Source organism: Dipodomys spectabilis, unplaced genomic scaffold (genome assembly GCF_019054845.1).
Source record: "Dipodomys spectabilis isolate Male_0828 unplaced genomic scaffold, ASM1905484v1 ptg000083l, whole genome shotgun sequence".
Lineage (NCBI taxonomy): Eukaryota > Metazoa > Chordata > Mammalia > Rodentia > Heteromyidae > Dipodomys > Dipodomys spectabilis.
Genome location: NW_024870760.1, coordinates 565,931 through 581,499, shown reverse-complemented (window position 1 = coordinate 581,499; position 15,569 = coordinate 565,931). Strand labels below are relative to the sequence as shown.

The following is a 15,569-nucleotide window of genomic DNA, read 5'->3' as shown; positions in this document are numbered from 1 at the left end:
TCTTGTCATCTTTCATTGTGATTCACACATTTGAGTTCAGGGATTGTCACGTCTATCACCTAAGCTTGGACTACTCATCCCCCCCCCCCCCCCCAGGTGGTAGCCCATACTTGGTCTGGGATAGCTCACACTAGGGGAACTGGCCTGAGCTCTGCCCTGGAGCCAGCAAGTGCTTGTGCACACATGCATGACATCAGGCCAGCAAGCTTGGTCTAGGCAGGGGGTGGAAAGCCAGATTCAGGCCTCTGAGATCAGTATGGGCTTTGGAAGGGGTGCACGGGAGTTTTTCTGCACTTGGGCCCGTAGTTGGATCTCACCCCACAGGTGGCTAGTCCTTGGCCTCCGGCTTATGCATGTGTTCTTGGCGGATGGCTTGTGTGTATCCCATTGGCTCAACCCTTGGCCAGTAGCTAGCAGCTAGCAGCCAGGCGAATGGTCTGTCTGCAGCAGTGGCTGGGAAGGCTAGATTCAGCCCTCAAGGATGGCACAAGGCTTTGGAAGGGTGGGCTCCTGCAGTGCATGTTTTCAAACAGGTCAGGTTTCTCTGCCAACAGCCAGAGTTGCAGAGCACCCAGTGTCCTAGCACCCACTCAGTATGAGTCCCGATGGTCTCCCACTGGAAGCTGGCAGGTGTGGTGAGAGGGAATGAGGAAGGGCTCTGGCCTCTTTGCCCTCCTCAAGTGTGGATCCCCTTCTTGGGTGGGAGGGAAAGAATTGGTTCACATTCTATGGGTCACCACCAGCACTGGCCTCCATGGCACAGGGGTTTCCTGGCAGGGTACTTACTGATTCTGGAGTTGGTTGTGGGCTGATTGGTGGTACTGTGGAAGTTCTCAGTGTTTGGATGCCTTAATATCACATTGCTCGTCTGTGTCACTCTCTGCTGGCCGGTCCCTGCATCTGGATGCTGCAGTCTCCCTTGTCCTGTAGTCCGGGGTTGCCATGGGGCAGCTCTTGCATCTTAGCTGCGTCATTGGTTATGGGCTGAGCAGTGATGCTGTGGAAGATCTCTGGGTCTGGATGTGGCAGTCTCCTGTTGCTGGGATGGGTTGCTGGGATGGGAGTTTGGTGAAGGACTCTGCAGTTTTTCTGTCCTTGTCTGTGCAAGAACAGAAAATGTCAGGACCCTAAATCTGTTTGATTAGAGAGACCTAAGGTGATTTTTTTATTGCTTCCCCACCATCTTCATCCCTTCGAGTTCCCTTGCTTTTGACTGAGGAAGCAGCATAAGGATGACCATGTGTGAACTAGGAAAGGTACCTCCTCTGGAGATCCAAACTGTCTAGCATGGTGACCTTGGACTTTCTGGCCTCCTGAATAGTGAAAAAATAAATGTTATATATTAAGAAGAGAGAGATAGCATCTTGCTATGTAGACCTGCTTCAGCCTCTTAGTGCTGGAACTACACAAGTGTACATAACCACTTTCAGCTAGGAAGATATTTCCAACATGTTGGGCACATGGAAAGGTACTGTATCTTTTATGTTTAGTGGTTAATTCTAAATTACTTTAAAGATTTTACTGCTTCACATTCTTTCATTTTTTCCCTTTAATTGCTTTTATTTATATATGTGTAGTTACATTTCTCTTAATATGTGTTTTTTCATCTTTAGGTTATGTAAAAAAAATTGCATGTTAAAATTGATGTATTTTATAGTGATTTTTACCTAATTTATGTGTAATCTGCTGAAAATGGATCTAAATGCTTAAAATGTGCCACTGCTGCTGTCTTTCATTAGGACATTGTGCCTCAGGCTTTGTTAGACCAATACTTGTCTATGACTGATCCCTCCCGTGCACAAACGGTTGACACTGAAATCGCTAAGCATTGTGCATACAGCCTGCCAGGTGTTGCCCTGACCTTGGGCAGGCAGAATTGGCACTGTTTGAGAGAGACTTACGAGACCTTGGCATCAGACATGCAGGTGAGTGAGCAAGGAAGGGATTGACAAGTGTGTTCACATGAAGCACAGGGCTTTTCTTCCAAAACCTGAAGAATTTCTGGGTGTTCCAGTATGTGCTGGTATTAGAGGAAATTATGTATGACAGTTCAAAAGCAGTATCTCTTCCTGCAGTCAGTTCCATTTTGTCTTTTTCACTTTTATCTTGAAATACTTAGAAATTATGTATTGTCTGAAGTTTATCTGTAGATAAACTCTTGAGGCTTAATTTTTCCTGTGAAAATTTTGCTGTAAGTGCTTACAGATTTCTTCATTAAATCTCAAGATTTAATGATTTAGAAGATTTAGGCCTTGCCTAAACTTTAAGCCCTGGATGACTAGGGCATTACAGTGCCAGAAAGATTTACTGGGAATTACTTCTTAATCCCAGCCCTCTTTTGAAAGAATTCAAAGGTGACCCATTGACTCTGGTCATTGTGTTTGGACATCTGACTTTGTGACTCTCTTCCTGGGTTTTAGACAGACAGACAGACAGACAGACAGACAGACAGACAGACAGACAGACACACACCTATTAAATAGCCACACACACACACACACACACACACACCTATTAAATAGCCTCACACACACACACACACACACACACACACACACACACACACACACACACACACACACACACACACACACACACACACACACACACACACACACACACACACACACACACACCCCTATTAAATAGCCTGATTTCTATGTGCAAAAAAATTATTTTTTGTTTTTTGCCAGTTTTGGGGCTTGAACTTAAGGCCTGAGCACTGTCCCTGACCTTCGTTTGCTCAGGACTAGCGCTTTACCACATTTCCAGCTTTTTCTGAGTAGTTTATTGGAGATAAGAGTCTCACAGACTTTTTCTGCCCAGGCTGGCTTTGAATCGTGATTCTCAGATCTCAGCCTCCTTAGTAGCTAGGATTACAGGTATGAGCCACCAGCACCTGGCAGTGTGTGTTATTAAGGGAGCAGTTGGTTGAACTAATTTCATTGAGGTAAGTATGTGTTTCCTGTTAAATTCATAGTACATAATGGTTTTTCAAGGCATTAGTGTGCCATTGACTCAACAAGTTGGAAGTTTCAAATACTCTTGAAGTCAATCTATGACATTAGGGCCTAAGGTCCCAGATCACTGAATGTATCCCTTGTTTATACCTTTCCTGAATGCTGGCTCTGCATGGAACTACAGAGGCTCAGGTTTATAGAATGCTTGGTCCTATGTGCTATGGTTTTCAATCCTGTTGCACAGAACTCAGGAGTATCTGTAAGATATTAGGTACTCCCACTACCTGGAGAACTAAGATGATCTGAGTGGGCTGGGCTCCATGTCTACTTTCCTCATTAAAGCCCTGTGTTTGTCTCCTTTCCTCATTAAAGCCCTGTGTTTGTTTTTATAGTATAAACTTGAGGGTGCAAGTTGACATCAGATGTGTGGGGTGGATAGTAAAGTCTTTGCTGTGAACTGCTAGTTTTTAGTAACAACGTTAAACAATAAATTGAGACCACAGGAAGAAAAAGATGTTTTGACTATAAGTTTCTTGTCAGTACAAGGCATTGCTGTTTAGGAGTTTTTTTTCCAAAGGTTGTATACAAAAGATTTTCAATGTTGCACACAAGTTTTGTTTTTTTGTCCCAGATAAGCAATTCAGGAGCATAATGGGAAGTCTGGTGAGGCTGATGTGAGATTATCATCAGCACATGTAGGCATCTGTAAATCAGGATTCTTAGCATTTTCTTTGAAAGTGGAAGGGGGGACTAAGTTCTTGTGAGGATTTGTAAAATTTGTCACGTGTTGAGATACTTAAATTTTAGGCTGTTGTTTCTTTTCTACTCAAATTTAGTTTGGGGGGATTTTAGTAATACTCAAAGTACTAAGCATTTTGGGTTTAGCTTCTCATGCAGTTTTTGCTTTTACAGTGGAAAGTTCGAAGAACCTTGGCATTCTCCATCCATGAGCTTGCAGTTATTCTTGGAGATCAGTTGACAGCTGCAGATCTGGTTCCAATTTTTAATGGATTTTTAAAAGACCTTGATGAAGTCAGGATAGGTGTCCTTAAACACTTGCATGATTTTCTAAAGGTAACTTTAAATTCTTTTGTATACAAAAATTCTACTCTAAACCTAAAGTCTTTGTGTGAGAGAGAAATAAAGGGTAGGGTGGGGAGCAGTGAGCAAGTAAAAGAACAGGGTTTCTGGACTGGGAAGGTGGCTGTGGTAGAGCGCTTGCCTTGCATGCATGAGGCCCTGGGTTCAATTCCTCAGCACCATATAAATGGAAAAAAGAAGTGGCGCTGTGTCTCAAGTAGTAGAGCGCTAGCCTTGAGCTGAAGAGCCGAGGGACAGTGCCCAGGCCCAGAGTTCAGGCCCCATGACAGACAAAAAAAAAAGGGGCGGGGGGTTTCTGTTTGTTCTTTTGTAAGGAAATACATTCTGTTTGTCTTTTTATAAGGAAATACAGTCATGAGTTGATGGTAACACGTGATTTAAGAAATAATCTATTAGGCTAGGAAGGTGGCTCAGTGGTAGAGTGCTTGCCTCGTATGCGTGAGGCCCTGGGTTCGATTCCTCAGCACCACATAAATGGAAAAAGCTGGAAGTGGTGCTGTGACTCAATTGGTAGAGTGCTAGCCTTGAGCTGAAGAGCTCAGGAAGAACACCCAGGCCCAGAGTTCAAGCCCCATGACCAAAAATAAAAATAAAAAAGAAAGAAAAGAAAAAGTGGAATTATAGCTCAAATGACAGAGCCACCTTCCTTGTAGTTGTGACGCCTGAGTTCAAACTTCAGTACTGCTAAAATGAAAAGCTCCATTCTAATCCATCTTGCTCTGGTGTCCTTTAAATTGATGAATAATGATGCTAAGTGGTGCACCAGTGGTCCATGCCTATGATAATCCTAGTTACTCAGGATGGTGAGACCTGAAAGGTCAAGGTTCAGAGTAAGCCTAGGCAGAACACTCTATGAAATTCTATCTCAACTTCAATATGCCTGAATTCCCCTCAGTTTGAATTTATTTTTGTGTTTCAGAATTTGATTCTGGTTAGACCAGGATAGATATACATAGAGATATTTTTTTATGCCAGTTCTAAGGCTTGAGCTCGGGGTGTTCAAAAACTTGAGCCACATCTCAACTTTTCTTTTTTGCTTTTTGTCAGTAATTGGAGATGAATCTCTGATTTTTTTGCCTAAGCTGGTTCTGAACCAAAGTCCTTATGTACCAGTCTCTTAAGTAGTTAGGTTTATAGGAATCTGCCACCAGTGCCTATCCTAGATGAGGATTTTTTTCCTCCCAGATTTGTTACCTATCTGTGTGAGTGTTGCTTCCCATCATGGTACGAAATCTATAATCATTTGAATATAGAGTTAGCCCAATTTCTCTTTGAGAAGTAGCCATTCACTGTAGTGGTTAATAAGAAATGGTAAAATGAAGCTTTGAGCTCTATGAGTGTCTCCCCAGTGCTCCTGAAGCTATACATATTCTTGCTTGAATCAGTTATTGAATGGATTATAGTCATTTTCAATTTTCATAATTTCTTCTGCCTTTATTACTTAACATTCCCATATGAGAATAAATGTTCTTTCTCTGCTCGCTCTCTCTCTGCTTGTGCTCTCTCTCTCTCTCTCTTTCTGCTCTCCCTTTCCTTGTCTGAAAGCTTTTATGACATTAGTATGGACTCTCAGGTTTTTAAATTTTTTATTCAGAAAAATGTAAGCCATTTCTATGACTTGTTTAAACATCAGGTTTAAGTAATAGGAACAAACCCATTACAGCTGTCTCCTGTGTCCTTTTGTTTCTTTCTTTCTTTTTTTTTTTTTTGTCAGTCATGGCGCTAGAACTCTGGGCCTGGGCATTGTCCCTGAACTCTTCAGTTCAAGGCTAGTGCTCTACCACTTGAGCCACAGTGCCTGCTTCCGGCTTTTTCCATTTATGTGATGCTGAGGAATTGAACCCAGGGCCTCATGCATGCGAGGCAAGCACTCTACTACTGAGCCCATTGTTTCCAATTTTAAGCACATCTTTCCTGTCTCCTTTTCTTGTACAGCACTCTGGATTCGGCCTCTTGCCCAAAGACCCATGTTCTCCCCTTCTCCTTGCAGTCATTTTTCAGGCCCTTTCAAGAAGTGGTTTTATTTTTAGTTTTTTAGCTCATTTTTTTAAAAAAACTTAGATTTATTATAGTATTTAAATATATGAGTAGCTTGTTTAGTATCTAAGTCAGTCAGGGTAGATATACTTTATTTCCTCAAATACATTTAATAGTGATATACTATGAATCCAATACCATTTCCTCTCTTCATTTTTTTCTCCTTTCCTCTTGTAGTAAACTCTATTCTAAACCACATTAATTTGCTCAGTTTTATAACACCAATGAAATAATTTCAGAATTATTCCCAGTAATATGATTCCAACATATTACATATTCCAACATATTCCAACATATGATACTCAAAATTGCCTTTAGCATGCTCTCTCCTTATTAAAATATGCCTCTGTGGTGTAGTCAGTAGACTAAGTTCAAGCGTGGACATTTTTTCCTGTGTGATAGTTATCTAGCTCATAAAGTAGTTCTAGTCTATGTACAATCAAAGTTTAATAGTATTCCTCTTGTTAACTATAAACCTGTTTCTAAATATTAATATAGTGGTTAATTAGGGTTATTTCTTTTTCATTATTTTTATTCAACAAGCATGTATTAATTACCTACTGTGTGCCATTCATCAGACTCTGGTGGGATTAGCAGCATAGCTGCTGCGTTGTTTCAAGGAGCTAATAACTAAAGTATCATAAGAACAATGAGGCTGAACTCTGTCCTGGTATGGTGCCCAGTGTCCTGAGGGCACTAACAGGCAGAGATTTCCAAAGAAGATGGTGACTCTTGAGGGTAAATGAATAGTCATTTTAATACCTATTTTTAAAACAATACTGATAACAGATTTCTTCTTCAGAATAACCACATTTCTTAGAGTTTATTTTCAACCAGTATAGTAAAAGAAATAATATCTTGACCTTATTCTGGTTATTTTTGTTGTTGTTTTTTACTTAAGCTTCTTCATATTGACAAAAGGAGAGAATACCTTTATCAGCTTCAGGAGTTTTTGGTGACAGATAACAGTAGAAATTGGCGCTTTCGAGCTGAACTGGCTGAGTAAGTAGTTTCTGCAGTACATTTGATGGGTTTTTGGTTATTTCATTGCCTTTCTTTGTTTCTGCATTTATTCATTGTCTTTTGAAGGTTAGATTCAAGCTTTTGTCCAATATTCTGTGCCTTGAATAATTTCTTATAGTGTCTATCTTGCATCCCCATCTTCCATTGTGTGTGTGTGAAAAAAATCTAGTTAGCATCAGCTGGCTATGGGCACCACTGCACACTGTGGTCTTTCATTGTCATTTGAGATCACATTACTGTTGCCGAGAGTGGAGCTGTCCCTGTGTCCTGTGTTGCAGTTGGCTTGTGTCAATCGAGAGGTCTCTCTCTCTTGGCTCTGCCTTGGTCCTTAGGAGCGTCTTTATTGTTGGGCTTTCTCAGAGGTCCTGTTCTCTGCCCGACAAATTTCTGCCCATATCTGTGTTTAATTATGGGTAGGTCTTCCTCCCCATGGAAGTAGGGAGGGACATTTGCTTGGCGTCAGAAGGGGGACTTGGCTCAAGAAGGTTTCCTGTCCCTCCTGGAATAGAATGTTTGTTCAGTTCTTACCCCTTACAGGATCTGACTGAGCCTTGGCCCCTTTCACCAGTAAGCTAGGCGTTGTTTTGTAAGAGAAAGGTATCTGGTATTTCATAGCGGTCCCCAATCACTGTCTCCTCTCCTAGGGACAGCAAGTACTCCGTGAAGGCAGTTTGCAGATAGGTTTATGCTTGTTTATTGATGAACATACAACCTCATTCATTGGCCCTAGGTGCTGGATTCCTGTGTCTGGGATGGTTGGGTTTTTTGTTTGTTTACTTTCTGTGTAACAGGAAGCACTGCTTCATTTAATTGGATTAGACACTCACATTTTCTCTCTTGCAGAGCGATTTGTCCCTCTTTAGAATTAATGTCATTTGATGACATAAAAGTTTTTAGGAAAATTCAAGGACTTCCTACTTCTTTTATCCCTAACAAATACATCCTTCCCTAAGAGACTGGACATGTACAACAGTAGGTTCCATCAGACTTCTGCAACTTTCTAACTGATACTAGAAAGTTTGGGTCAAATATGTGCCATGGTCCTAGTAGAACATACTAGGCAGTGCTTTATACTGTCTCCATTCCTTAGTGTGTTTTGTGATACTATAACAAAGTACATGAAGCTATTTAATGTGTAAAAGAAAAAGTTTATGTGACTCATGATCTAGTAGCTGGAAAGTAGAAATGGCCTGGTGTTGCTATCTGGCAACATTACAACATGGTGTGGGTAAAGAGAAGAATTTGCTATCATTTGCATGCAAGGAATCAAAAGATTGAGGAAGGTCAGGCTCATTGTATATGCCTTTGTTGGAGGTTGAGGAGGTGCTGGGGATTGCACATGCTAAGTGGTGGGTGCTATACCACTGAACTACATACTAAGTTCCAGTGTGAATCTTTTATGACAACTCATTCATTATACTCTTTTAAACTAATAGTCTCATAGTTCCTTAATGCATTCTGTGGACACAAGCCATAATTACCTCTCATGAGCTCCCATCTCTTTGATGTCCACTACTTCTCTAACACTGGGCAAAAGCTTATAGAAGGCACATGAACTATATACCCCAGACTGTAGCCTGATGGACCTAGTCCTACAGCTTTTTCCTCCTTGCCTTCTTCAGGGAAGAGAGACTCTCTGAACTTGGATAGCATTTAGATTATTTCCAGATATTCAGAGACTGAAGGTGATTCTGCCCAGGAGAGGCCACTTACCAGTCTGTGATGTTATTTTATATTTGGTATCCAGTATTACAAAGTATGCAGATGGTTAACTTTTTATTCATCTTATTTGTTTTTGAAGTTGGGGTGGATTTTCATTGTATGTTTATAATTCATCTTTTGTAGGCAGCTGATTTTACTTCTAGAATTATATAGTCCCAGAGATGTTTATGACTATTTACGTCCCATTGCTCTAAATCTGTGTGCAGACAAAGTTTCTTCAGTTCGTTGGATTTCCTACAAGTTGGTATGTTTTAAACTTTTAAACTTTTTAAATCAGCAAACCATTTTAAAGATCACAGATAAAAGAGTTCCTCACTTCTTCCATGTTCCCCTTAGGTCAGTGAGATGGTGAAGAAGCTGCACATGGCAACACCCCCAAATTTTGGAGTAGACCTCATCCATGAGCTGGTGGAGAATTTTGGCAGGTGCCCCAAGTGGTCTGGTCGGCAAGCTTTTGTCTTTGTTTGCCAGGTAAGATCAGCCTGACACGCCCTCTTGTGAAGGTGCTCCTGGAGCTGTGTTCCCTCCCTTCTAGTTCTGCCGTTCTCATTCTTTTATTGTTCAGGAATAGAACTTCATCACACTCTGTCCATTTATAGGTTCATCTCCTCCCAGTTGGACATCTCTCAGACTCATCCCCAGTCAGCTGAGCATAGACACATTATACACGCATCCACCAGGGTCCAGAGACATGTTACAAAGAAATAACTGACCACCACAAGTCTTTCCAGAGCCACTTAAAAACTGCATCTGAAAGCTAGTTGCCAATGGCTCATGCTTGTAATCATAGCTACTCAGTAGGCTGAGATCTTAGGGTTGCAGTTGTTGCCAGCTGGGACAAGAAAGCCCATGAGACTCTTAAGTTCTAATTACCAAAAGGTCGAAGTGGAGCTTTGGCTCCAGTGGTAGAGCACTAGCCTTAAGCCATTCAGGGCAATGCTAGGGCCCTGAGTTTAAGCCCCAAGATCAGCACATGAGTGATACACATACACAAACTGCATCTGAATATATGGAGAGTAAAATGTCACTTTAACAACTTTTAAATTATTTAGTTATTAATTGGCACATTAATTGGTACATAATAGCTGGGTGCCGGTGGCTCACACCTGTAATCCTAGCTACTCAGGAGGCTGAGATCTGAGGATCATGGTTCAAAGTCAGTTTGGGCAGGAAAGTCCATGAGACTCTTATCTCCAATAAACCACTAGAAAACTGGAAGTGGCACTGTGGCTCAAGCGTTAGAGCACTCTGCCTTGATCTGAAGAGTGCAGGGACAGCACCCAAACCTAGAGTTCAAGCCCCGAGATCAAGCCCCATGACTGACAAAAATAAAAAAATACATAATTAGGGTACCATGTGATATTTCAGTGTATGTAGATACTATATAGTGTGTTTGTATCAGGGTAAGCCTGTCTCATGAAGCATTTCTCATTTGTTATAGAAGCAGTCTAGGGACTAGGAAGGTGCTCAGTGGTGGAGTGCTTGCCTTGCATGCATGAGGCCCTGGGTTTGATTCCTCAGCACCACATAAGCAGAAAAAGCTGGAAATGGTGCTGACTCAAGTGGTAGAGTACTAGCCTTGAGCTGAAGAGCTGAGGGCAGCACCCAGGCCCAGAGTTCAGGCTCCACAACCAATAACAACAAAAAAAGAAGCAATCTAAACTTTTCCTTTTAAGGGTTGAAAGCATAGCTCAACTGGCAGAGCAACTGCCTAGAAAGTGCAAGGCTCTCAGTTCAAACCTTTCTTAGTCTTTAATGGTTCATCACCATATTCTATATTTGCCCTACAGTGCAGTAGAACATCAGGACTTTCTTCACCTATCTAATAGTATCTTAATACGCCCTTAACTAACCTTCCCCCACGCAGTTATGTCATTTTTCTTTGAATTTTCAAGTACCTGGCATATTTGTAAAAGGGTAGTGACTAAACATCTACTTGTTAATTAAGTTGGTAACAAAAGATTGGTAGCCAAATTAAGAGTTTGGTAGCTGAATTGACAGATGTGAAGCAGTTACTTCTTTCCCCAGACTGTCATTGAGGATGATTGCCTACCCATGGACCAGTTTGCTGTGCATCTGATGCCACACTTACTAACCTTGGCCAATGACAGAGTTCCAAATGTGAGAGTGCTACTTGCAAAAACATTAAGACAAACTCTCCTCGAAAAAGGTAGGTGGCTGACCCAGGTGTGCGGAGTGAACTACACGGAGGTACATGTTAGGCAGGACTGGTGCTCGTTCATAGAAAATACTCTGGCAGAAGAATTTTAGTTGTTCAGAGTGGTTCTCTCCAGAGGACACAGAAGATGGAAGATTAGGACTCTGTTCAGTGGATTTATTTTTAAACTCCTGGACATAACATTATTTTTTATAGCTTAAAGCTTAGTAATATTAAAAATGGAACATTGCTCATGACACAGGAAGCTGTTCTCTTGCAATGCTCTGATGCCAGGCGCTGTGGTGTCGGGTATGAGTGGTACATTGCTTTACCTGTCAGCTCCATTCATTCAGCAAATAGACCCATTTTATTTGTTTCGCTGCAAATACAAGCTTGGAAGCTTGAAGTTCAACTTGTGCTTTGGTACTGTAACTGCATTAAGTGTCTCATAAATATAATCAAGTTCATAAACTCAAGAATGAAGCTCAGAAGCTTCTAAGAAAAAATTAATATTATCTTTCCTTTGCCACTCATGTAAATTTTTGTTTTGTTTTTGGGTTTTTTTTTTGTTGTTGTTGTTTTTTTGTTGGTTATGGGGCCTGAACTCTGGGCCTGGGCACTGTCCCTCAGCTCTTCAGCTCAAGGCTAGCTCTCTACCACTTGAGCCACAGTGCCACTTCTGGCTTTTTCCATTTATGGGTGCTGGGGAATCGAACCCAGGGCCTCACGCATGCAAGGCAAGCACTCTACCACTGGCCACCTTCCCAGCCCCTTGTCTAAATTTTTAAAAGCACTAAAAGCTAAATGGCTAGAACAGATTGTTTTGGTTTTGAGAGAACATGTATAGTTGGTGTTTGGGAATGTTTTTCCTTTTATGAAGCTAATGGATAGCTAAAAGGCATATTTTCATTGTTAATTGAATATTCTAGTTGCCATAGGAAATCATGAGATTTCATGTGTCATAAAAACAGTCAAGATAAACTTCACAACTGTTTTTATTACCTTTTCTTCCTATAACAAATCAGTTTGAATTACTATTTAGGAGTCAGCATAGTTTGTGTTTATACTTGTAGGAAATTGTGTTTACAATGGCTTAAGAGCTTTTATACTAAAGTCTTAACATCTGAAGGCTCATCTTGTGCACCGCACAATATGTCGTTTCCAGAATGTTTCTTAACCTCAGCTGGCTGTCATCAGGAAGCCGTGGAGCAGACTGTCATGGCACTTCAGATGGACCGAGACAGCGATGTCAAATATTTTGCAAGCATCCATCCTGCCAGCACCAAACTCTCTGAAGATGCCATGAGCACAGCTTCCTCAACCTACTAAAAACCATGAACCTTGGTGTCTGTGTCCACAAGAACCAAGGTTCGACCACTGAATGCGGGTCTGGGACAGCTGTGGGGGGAAGAAACCTTCCTCCCATTGACTTATCATAGGTGCCAGTTGCCTACACCTGATACCAGGGGTTTTAAGAGTCAAGAGAAAGTACAGTAAACACTATTATCTTATCTTGACTGAAGGGAAAGTAATTTCTCAGAGGATTGTAATCGTCACCAAAGCCTTAACTCCTTCGTCTTCCTGACTGAATGAAACTTGAATTGGCAAAGCATATTCCTTTTGGGAAGGATGAGGTTCCCAGAGACCTGCATTGCTTTCTCCTGGTTTTATTTAATGACTGATAAGTGGCATTCTTTGGCCAGAAGGCGGATGTGCACCTGGATATGAAAGACCTTCAGTATTAGCCCTAACCATTTCCTCTAGGCATGGATGTTGGGCTCTGGGGCAGGCTAGCCCAGCCCTAAGTGTGAATAGTTCTTGATGTGTGTAAATGGCAAAAGAGATTTGTTTTCTAAGGGCTTGATGCTAACACTAAAATAGAATCTGATTTTAACCCTTAAATGCAGCATATTGCTGTACACATTTACAGAATGTTTGCTGAAAATCTGTCCTTTTTTTTTTCATGCTGGTCATGACCTGAAGGAAATTTCTTAGTACATATATGGTATGTCAGGAGTTTTTAACTTGATCATGGTCAGCTCTGAGGTGCAACTTTTTCTTCCCATGCTGTACATACCTGTGACCACTCTGGGAGTGTGCAGTCTTTAATCATGCTGTTAGAACTGTCATGGTACAAGTTCTCTTGTCCAAATAAAATTTATTAATAAGATCTATAAAGAAAGATATATACACTTTTGATTGTTTTCTAGATGTCTATGAATAAATGAAATATGACTTGTATTAATGACTTAGTATAAAGTGGGAAAACTAGATTAAAATGCTTTTAACTAGTTTGAAGTCTTCGGAATATGCCTTTGTTCATTGGCTCAGTTCTACTCTTGCCAGCCAGCAGAGCCTACTGAAGTTTCTTCTGCAGCCCTGAGTACCAATGGGACAATCTTGTATATGACAGATTATATATATGTTCTTAGTGTATAACTACCTTGAGGTTTGTCCTAAAACTCCTGAGCTACAAGAGCATCTCCTTAGCCTCATTCTTATCTTTATCTTTGCTGTTTCTCACAGGGCTGTTTGGCAGTTACACAAGATTATATGAAAAGGCCTTTTGGTAAAAGGCTATGTGTATAGAAATGGTATAGTGACCTCCTACAAGCTTGTGTGAAAAACCTCAGGCCTGGGTCCTTGTGCTTTGTGTTTTGGCTTTACTTAGTTGGCAAAGACTCCTCAGTACATTAGAAGTTCCCTTGAACCTTGTTTGCTTCTCTTTTAAACTGTTACAGATAAGCTTTCAGTTTGTTACTCTTACATTATAACTCAGACCCCTGAGAACAATGTTCAGATGGATAATCTCTCCAAAAGCTGTACTTTTGAGTTGCAAATTCTGTTACTATAGTAGTACACGGCTGCCCCCTCAGCATTTTAGTCTCTACCAAGATGGAAAACTGGACTTCCAAAAGCTAGCACTGTGAGGCAATGTGGAAACAAAACTAGTTAGTACTTTTAATGTCTTAATGGAAAAAGAATTATTTCCCAAACAAAAACTAGCACATAAACATAAACTAGGGAATTAATCTTAGCAGATACTCAGGAATATTGAGTGGGTAGGTAGTAAGAGGAAAGCTGTACTTTTCATAATGACTTAGCTAGTGCTAAGACTTCTCTCCCTCAGTGCTCCCAGAACACCTACCCATCCTCTCCCAGGACACAAGGGCCCCCTTCCCAGACCAGCCTGATGACCCCAAACCTGGGTAACTTTCTGTGGTCTTTGCCATACTTCTTTTGACTGAGGAGAAGTTAGATGGTGTTTCATGTATTCTTTGCTGACTCTCCCCAGCTCCAGGTTACCAGACTTCCTGTTTGCCTGAAGCCCTTGCTTGGGGACTGATTTTTGCATATGACCTTTTTGCTGAAATCTTGGTATCCACTTTTGTTTATCTCAAATCCTCTGATTCCAAATTGAGAGAACATGCTAACAGCTCAGATTGAAAGCCTTGATCATAAGTGCTTTGGATGGGTCTTCAAGACTGCTGACAGGTAGGGTAGTCTTGATTCTCAAATGAGTTTGGTGAGGTACTACTTTCTATAAAGGGTGTCTTTCCAGGAGGGCATGGACTGCCCTCAGATGGCTGCACAGGGCAAGAGTGAACTACCATAAAAGTGGCAAGGCTGTGAACTGGCTGTTGGAAGCTACCTCAAGAACTGTTGTTTCTGTGAAGTGTTTCAGGAGACAGAAGCAGTAAGCAAAGGGTGAAAAAGGGAGACTTCTGAACCATCAAAACCAGAGCAACATCCCCTCTAAATTTCATACCAAAGAAGAAATTGTGTCAGGAAATAAATTTTTAAACATCCCCTCTAAATTTCATACCAAAGAAGAAATTGTGTCAGGAAATAAATTTTTAAAAAAGATTTAGGGCACCAGTGGTTTATGCTATCATCCTTGGGAGGCAGAGATCCAAAGGATCGTAGTTCCAGGCCAAAAGTTGCTAAGATCCCATCTCAATAGAAAAAGCTGAGCATGTTGGCTTATACCTGTTATCCCAGAAACATAAGGGAAACAGGAGTGTGGACCAAGTTGGACAAGACCTTATCAAAAAATAATGTTAGAAGCTGGACACTGGTGGCTCATGCCTGTAATCCTAGCTGCTAAGGAGGCTGAAATCAGCATCACAATTCAAAGCCAGCCGAGTCAGGAAAGTCCTCCATTTACCCACCAAAAAGCTGGAAGTAGAGACATGATTCAAGTGGTAGACCATCAGCCTTGGTTGAAAAGGCTGAAAGGGATAATGCCTAGGCCAGTACCGGCATTTCCCCTCCCCCTCATAATAACCAGAGTAAAAGGGCTGGAGGTGTGCTCAAGTGGTAGAGCACCTGTGTAGCAAGCCCTAATTTTTGAAACCCAGTACCAACACCACTTTTTAATTCATGATAAATCTTTACAGTTCTCATGTTGGATCAGCAGAGCAGGGACAGTAAGGGAGCTGTCATGTTAATAGGCCCTCAACTTTGCCTAGTCCTAAATGTCTAAATGACATAGTAGGGTCATATATGTTTTTCCCTAAAAGACCAGTATGTTTTATCCCAATGGAAAGTTTGAACTTAGCATTCTG

General features: G+C 41.3%; 1 protein-coding gene across 3 annotated transcripts in view; it reads left to right on the top strand.

Annotated features, from left to right (window-relative positions):
- The window catches only part of Ppp4r1 (protein phosphatase 4 regulatory subunit 1), a 67,973-nt gene extending 54,674 nt beyond the window's left edge, over window positions 1-13,299 (top strand). For all 3 annotated transcript variants that reach the window (XM_042683679.1, XM_042683678.1, XM_042683677.1), the window contains exons 14-20: window positions 1,740-1,925; window positions 3,873-4,034; window positions 7,000-7,100; window positions 8,967-9,087; window positions 9,180-9,314; window positions 10,872-11,013; window positions 12,167-13,299. In XM_042683679.1, the coding sequence (XP_042539613.1) occupies window positions 1,740-1,925; window positions 3,873-4,034; window positions 7,000-7,100; window positions 8,967-9,087; window positions 9,180-9,314; window positions 10,872-11,013; window positions 12,167-12,330 (1,011 nt within the window). In that variant the 3' untranslated portion in view covers window positions 12,331-13,299. The remainder of the gene's footprint in view (window positions 1-1,739; window positions 1,926-3,872; window positions 4,035-6,999; window positions 7,101-8,966; window positions 9,088-9,179; window positions 9,315-10,871; window positions 11,014-12,166) is intronic.
- Window positions 13,300-15,569: the final 2,270 nt, after the last annotated feature.